This window comes from Lepisosteus platostomus, chromosome 4 (assembly GCF_059453375.1).
Source record: "Lepisosteus platostomus isolate fLepPlt1 chromosome 4, fLepPlt1.hap1, whole genome shotgun sequence".
Classification (NCBI taxonomy): domain Eukaryota; kingdom Metazoa; phylum Chordata; class Actinopteri; order Semionotiformes; family Lepisosteidae; genus Lepisosteus; species Lepisosteus platostomus.
In genome coordinates, this window is record NC_142614.1 from 5500366 (window position 1) to 5507053 (window position 6688).

Here is a 6688-nt window from a genome sequence, read left to right on the forward strand (position 1 = left end):
CATAATGGTTCTGTTCATATTTGCTAGAAATTGCAAGATTTCACTGTGACTAAAACCACAGACGAATTCTGCAGCGCCGGACATGGACGCGATCAAAACAAAACCGACAGTGCCAGCCAAGGTCAAGGCAGCTTCTAGATGCGTTCAGTGTTCAATTTAACAGGTTGTACATGCACTGCAGTAATCACTGCTATCTCATAATTACGAGATAAGGGGGTAGCAATGCGCTCCCTTAGTCATGAGCTATAAATCCGCTAATTGCACCTGCAGGGTCGTTGTGCAATCGGCGAATCTCGTGAGCTGAAGGGCCGTGAGGAGGGCTTGAGCAATGAGAGAGAGAGGGAACCGGAGGAGGGTGTGGCGAGGGGTTGCTCCTGTGTTTATATCCGGACCTCCGGTCCCAGGCGTGAGTCAGCCGGGCTTGGCTGGGTGTGTCTGTCTGCTGCCGCACCGGCGCCGCTGAGCGAGGGGACATGTCGGACTGGAGGGGCAAATGCAAGAGCGAGTGGAAGCTGAGGGAGAGGAAAGTCCCGGCTCCCGACACGGTGGACTGGAAGGCGGTGTACGAGAAGAAGCCGTTTGGACGGAACCTGCTGAAGAACCCGGCGCCGGGAGGTATGGCGCCAGGCCGCGGCTGGACCGGGCAGTGATCGGCTAAAACTGAAACAATGTAGTGCTGCCGTCGGCTCGCAGGACTTATAACGCCGCTAAATGCTATGAACGGCGCAGGTAGTCGCTGCTCGCATTCTTGAACAATCGTTTAAGACGGTTAGGCGGTGATTCAGGAGGGTCGTTGGTTTCTTGAAAGCTAAAATGAAATCTCCTCTTGTAGGAGAGTGAGGCATTAGATTATTCCTGTTTTATTGATCCGGGAGTCACATTCCAGGACCCGTGGGCTGTAACAGCCAGTCTCTTTGACTCCATGCCTCCCCCACTCTTGCCGCAAAGCTAGTGCTGCTCGCAAAGAAAAGTGGGTTTTGAGCTTGGTTGTGAAAATCCGTCGCTTAGAATTACAACACCTTTGTTGTCCCACGCTGGTGTCGGAGCAAGAATGGAGGTGGGTCGCTGTGTTTGAGATGTCCTGTTGGTAAAAAGAGGGCGAAGCAGTTGTAGGTTTTGGGGGGTTAAGCCAAGCTCTGCTGTTCTAACCTGAGGGGGGGCAGGCCTGTAGCTTATTGCCCTGCAGTCTGATGTTGGGGGTGCCGAGCTGGGCTGAGGCAGGCTGTGGTGCCGACAGAGGGCTTTCTGCAGCCTCTCCTCCTGAAGCCAGCCCTGCAGCCGCTGGTTAGAGGCCAGGCTGTGCTGCTGTGGGACTGAGACTGGTCAAAGCTGGGGAAGGCCCAGGCACTGCTCTGGACTAAGGGCACGAAATACCAACGATTCTTTCTCTTTAAAAAAAAAAATACATTAAGGAAATGGAAGGCATTTATTGTATCTAGGACATTATACAAAAGTCAGTGCATATGCTGTGTTAAAAAAACAAAATGACAATAATAATAATTGCTTACACTTATATAGCGCTTTTCTGGACACTCCACTCAAAGCGCTTTACAGGTAATGGGGATCCCCTCCACCCACACCAGTGTGTACCCCCACCTGGATGATGTGACGGCAGCCATAGAGCACCAGAACGCTCATCACACGTCAGCTCTCAGTGGGGAGGAGAGCAGAGAAATGAAGCCAGTTCAGAGAGGGGGATTATTAGGAGGCCATGATTGGTAAAGGCCAGTGGGAAATTTGGCCAGGACACCGGGGTAACACCCCTACTCTTTTCGAGAAACGCCCTGGGATTTTTAATGACCACAGAGAGTCAGGACCTCAGTTTTGTCTCATCCAAAGGACAGCGCCTGTTCACAGTATAGTGTCCCCATCACTATACTGGGGCATTAGGACCCACATGGACCGCAGGGTGAGCGCCCCCTGCTGGCCCCACTAACACCTCTTCCAGTCTCCTGCCTGCCTGACTAAGTGCAGAAGTGGCTGTTTGTGAACTGAAGGAACGAGAACAGGCCTGTGTGTGAGCACAGCGGTCGGGTGGCAGCAGAGCCCGTCTCGCCCGGGACACCGCCCTGAAAGGGAGCTCAGTGTGGTCTCTGGCTGGCGCGCTGGCGGTAGCTTAGCTTGTGAAGAGCCGCTGGCCACTCTCGGGGCAGTGCCTCCTGGGTCCACAGCGAGCACCTGCCGTTCTGATGGAGCAGTGCTGATATCTTCTCCCCCCTCCTTGTTCCCACCAGGCCTGTCTCACACCACCCCCCCTCCGGAGCACGAGCTGCCTGGCATGTTCGGCGCCGAGCCGCCCCGTTCTGCCCCAGAAGGTGGGTGAGGGAGGAAGGAAGGAGCCTGGGAGCCTTTGCTTTCAGTCGAGCCTGCACGGTGGAGCTCGGCACGGGTGGCCTCTGCCTGGCCTGCTGGGTGGGGATTCATACAGGTTTGGGAAGCAGGACCTGGCTTCTTGGTCCATTCGAGGTTCTGCAAGCTGCGGCCTTTCTCTCCAACTGCAGGCAGGGCAGCGTATCAGTCGGTGCAGGCTGACGCCCACAGCATAAGAGCTGTGAAATAAATCGGGGGATTGCTCCCAGTGCAGGAGAAGAGCAGTGAAGCAGGCTGTGGCAGTGTGGAGTAGAGGTTGGAGAGTTATTGAGCTTGAATCCTAGGTAGTTTACCTTACCCAGCATGTGCAGGGAAAATCAGTTGAATGACTGTGAAGCAAGCTTGGTGTGTAACAAAAAAAAAAAATAATAGTAAATCTGACTGATAATTTTGTTTATAGTGAATGATAACATCTTTACATCCTATGTAATGTTTAATGCCAAGATGCATCACGGTGGTGTCTTAAGGAGTCTGGTATGGATTCATTCCTACTTTGGTAGGATAATGCAATTGCAGTTTGTTCAGATCAATGAGCAGAAGCATCATCAGCCGTGGGGCTCAAAGTCTCATTGCTGGTTGGCCTCCAGAGATGTCGTACATGTCTGTGGCTGCTCCCGCCTTTATTCCATCTTCCAGGAGACTTTGCCTGGAGCTGAATGCTCCTCTCCTCTCGAGCCGGGGTTAGCCTCGGCCTCCCGCACGCGATTGGCCAATCGTTCTCCCTCTTGCTGGTCAGGTGACTTCACCGGCTGGACCACCAGCACGGAGGTGCTGCCCTACGACACCAGCGGGATCCCGGAGGGCGCGGCCGTCTGCGCGCTACCCCAGTACAGGTGAGGGGGGGGGGGTTCGGGGAGCATCTGTCCTGAGCTGCAGACTCCCTCACGCCTGCTGGCGCTCCTGGTGAGCTGAGCTCTTCGCTCGAATCCATCTTCAAGTAAACCAACACATCAGGTTGTTGCCTACAGAAAGGTTGGAGATTAAAGTGCTTTAAACAAAGTTGATCAACAGCCTCCTATGCGTTTTAAAACATTTAAAATTAAACTTTTTGTTGGGTCCATTAAGTGGATTGTTTCAGTTTTTTTTTTTTTTTAACTGAAGGCTCAGGTGGGACAGACCCCAGCAGGTGTGGGGGTCCCCAGGACAAGGATGAGGGGACCCCAGCTGTGAAGGGACTCATCACCCCCCTCCCCAGAGGGAGGCTGAATCGGAAAGATCTGATCCTTAATAGAAGGAGAAAGCGTCCCAGTCACCAGCAGGTCTACTATGTTGTGCTGCATGAGTGCCGCTGCTCTGCAGTGCTCTCGACAGCCCCTTGCCAGTGTCAGCTGAGCCCTGTCCCCCTGCGCTGCTGACCTCCTGAGCCCTTTCTGCCCTCACTGTCCTTCCAGCCTGAGGCTCCTTCAGGTCTGACCCCTGGCAGCTTTCGGAGCTGTCTGAACCCCTCTCAGTCACTGCCAGCACACAACTTCAGCAGGAGGGTGAAATGGGCTCGGTAAAGGGGACCTGCTTGACCCGTCTGAGTGGGTTTGAAGCTGTTGGACCCTGGCTTGAAATCTGCCAGGGCCTGGAAACCAGTTGTGATTTGGGGCTCCTCCTGTTGATGAAACTGCAGTCCCTGCGAGCAGCACTAGGGGGCGCTGACTAACCCTGTGTGTGTGTGTGCACAGCTGGTTCTCTCTGGAGCAGCATGTGGACCTGAAGCAGGAGGGGCTGTGGGACGAGGTGCTGGATGTCTACCAGCCTGACATCTGCATCAAGGACTGGTAGGTCTTCAGCCGAGCTGCCTGGCACCTGCTGCTTGCAAACAGCCCCACAAGCGCACCTGTCTGACTGCTGTTCACCTTCACCTGTCCGTTTTCCGTTAACCTTCAGTAACGAGTTTCTCTCGCGCCTGGTGGCCCCAGGGCATGCTGGTGTGATCTGTGCACAGAGGGGTCTGACCGAGCTGTGAGCAGCAGGGCTCTGTGCAGTCGACAAGCAGGAATGAGTTAAAAGGGTTAATGTCAGGGTTTAAAATTGCCAATAAGAGGAGTCCTGTACTCCTGTTTCAGCGCAGCATAGTGACCGGTCAGCCACAAAGCACAGGTACGAGCAGAGCCAAACCAAACTGTAGGCAAGAGGTTACAAGTACAGTAAATCTGTCGTGATTCCGTAAATCACTGTTCTGCGCCTGGATTTCTCCATTTCCTTTTCTCATCTCCTTCTCAAAGTTTATTATTGCAACAACAAAAGGGATGTGTGTATGATTATGCAAAGTAACTAGTCGAGGTTTAGTTCCATGCTGAAAAGAAACGCAACGTTTCGGGTGTGGAGCCTTCTTCGGCCTGAAGAAGGCTCCACAGCCTAAACGTTTCTTCTCTTTTCAACAGGAATAAACTTGGATTTGTTCCTTGGCAGCCTATGCATGCTGATGCAGCTCCCTACTCGAACTATATACTATGTATCTGCACAAGAGTGTATATAACATCATCGGGGGGGGGGTACACAATACAGTTGCTTCTTACCAGAAGATTAAATGAGGTGAAGGAAGGTGAAGTACGCATCGAAGCTGTAGGTTTTATCCGCAGCCCCCTGTGACTTTGTCGCCAGCTCCACAGCTGTGCCGCTGGCGCCCCCTGGTGGCCGGGGGTGCGGCCTGCTGGCCTCCCCTTGGCTCCGCGCCGCTGACGCGCGCTGCTGCCGCCGCTCTCGCCCTGCGCAGGTACGAGGAGAGCCGGGTTCACGAGTTCATCTACCAGCTGCGGGTGCGGCTGCTGGGGGCGGACGGGCGCACAGTCCTGCAGGAGCACGCCTTCGCCCCCAAAGAGGACATGCGGCGCGACTCCCGCGACTGGAAGAAGGTACTTTACACGCGTGCGTCCAGCGCGCTGCGGCGGCTCTCGCACAACACCGAGCCCACAACGGAGCAGCCTCAAACCACACGTGCATCGGGCAAGGACTGAGCTAGGCAGTAGATATTGAAGCCAGTGCTGAATAGGTGCTGTAACAAGTTTTTAACTTCTGTCTTGCCGTTTATTTCACGCAGGTTGTCTTAAGGTATTTTTTCCTCTCGGCCTGAGTGACTACAGCCCTCACTGTGTGTTTTTCGGCGCAGGTGTCCCACGTGTTCAGGAGCTACGGGCGGGGCGTGCGGCACGTCCACTTCCTGCACAGGCTGAAGAACATGAACATGGTGGCGTTCAGGGCCACCCGGGCCACCGACAGCGCCGTGGTGGTGAAGCTCAGAGGATGAAGCAGGAAAACGAGACCCGCGGCGTGGGCCGTCTCTGTGCTCGCTAACGCGCCCGTGTGCCGACTGCCGCGGCGCTCCGGCATCGCAGAGACCACGCCGTCGGTCATGCTGTAATTCTACCGTTGTTTAAGCTTTGAACTGTAAGTATCAAGGCCCAAAATGTCAGAACTTTCAATAAAAAAAAAAATGATTTTAAAAAATCACCCTCGACGTCCGCAACCTAGAAAGCAGCCGCCAGCAAGAAATTAAGGAACTCCCTCTGGAAAGGGGCGCGGGTCGTTTTTTTTTTTTAAGAAGGGGATTGTAAAGAACGCTTTTCTGGAAACTCCAATCAGTGTTTTACAGGTAATGGGGGGGGTCCCCTCCACCAGCACCAGTACTCTTCCCACACACCAGCTCTCAGTGGGGAGGAGAGCAGAGTGATGAAGCCAGTTCAGAGAGGGGGATTATTAGGAGGCCATGATTGGTAAAGTCCAGGGGGAAATCTGGCCAGGACACCGGGGTAACACCCCTACTCTTTTCGAGAAACGCCCGGCCATTTAATGACCTCCGAGTGTCAGGACCTCGGTTTTACATCTCATCCAAAGGGCGGCGCCTTTTTACAGTCCAGTGTCCCCGTCATTATACTGGGCCATTGGGAGCCACACAGACTGCAGGTTGAGCGCCCCCTACTGGCCCCACTAACACCTCTTCCAGCAGCAACGGTAGAGCGGTTGTCCGGCAGGTAACGGGCTTACCTTGAGCGAGTAAATTACGTTTTCAAGGGCCAGAAATGTAGCCCGTACTTTTCAATTAAAAACGGAAACCTGCCTCTGGACAGTCCTGGTGGGTGTGGGTATGTGTATGAAGATTGAAATTTGATTTTTTTTTCCTATCATCTTTGATTACATTCCGAGGCCATTTAGTGGTTAAAAGCGTGATGAGTTACAGCGCATGAGCCCTTTGGTGGATGCACAGAATATTATAAATGGCTGTTAGCGCTCGGTGTTTATATAAAATTATAAGAAGGGCAGGGACATAGAAAACGTATTTTTTAATGTGAGCACCGTATTAATTTAATTCAAGTCAGAACTGGATAGGTGT

General features: G+C 53.4%; 1 protein-coding gene and 1 long non-coding RNA gene across 2 annotated transcripts; one reads left to right on the plus strand and one right to left on the minus strand.

Annotated features, from left to right (window-relative positions):
• The first annotated feature begins 370 nt into the window (after positions 1 to 370).
• On the plus strand, positions 371 to 5808 carry nccrp1 (P1, F-box associated domain containing). Its single transcript, XM_088627744.1, has 6 exons — positions 371 to 615; positions 2235 to 2315; positions 3107 to 3203; positions 4041 to 4136; positions 5075 to 5213; positions 5468 to 5808. The coding sequence occupies exons 1-6, from the start codon at positions 474 to 476 to the stop codon at positions 5603 to 5605; spliced, it is 693 nt and encodes a 230-aa protein (XP_088483870.1). The 5' UTR covers positions 371 to 473; the 3' UTR covers positions 5606 to 5808.
• Positions 2982 to 5075, minus strand: LOC148672218 (uncharacterized). The gene is made up of 3 exons (XR_015935703.1): positions 4878 to 5075; positions 4196 to 4335; positions 2982 to 3332 (listed from the first exon to the last, which is right to left on the minus strand). It is a non-coding gene; the product is annotated as an uncharacterized LOC148672218 (long non-coding RNA).
• Positions 5809 to 6688: the final 880 nt, after the last annotated feature.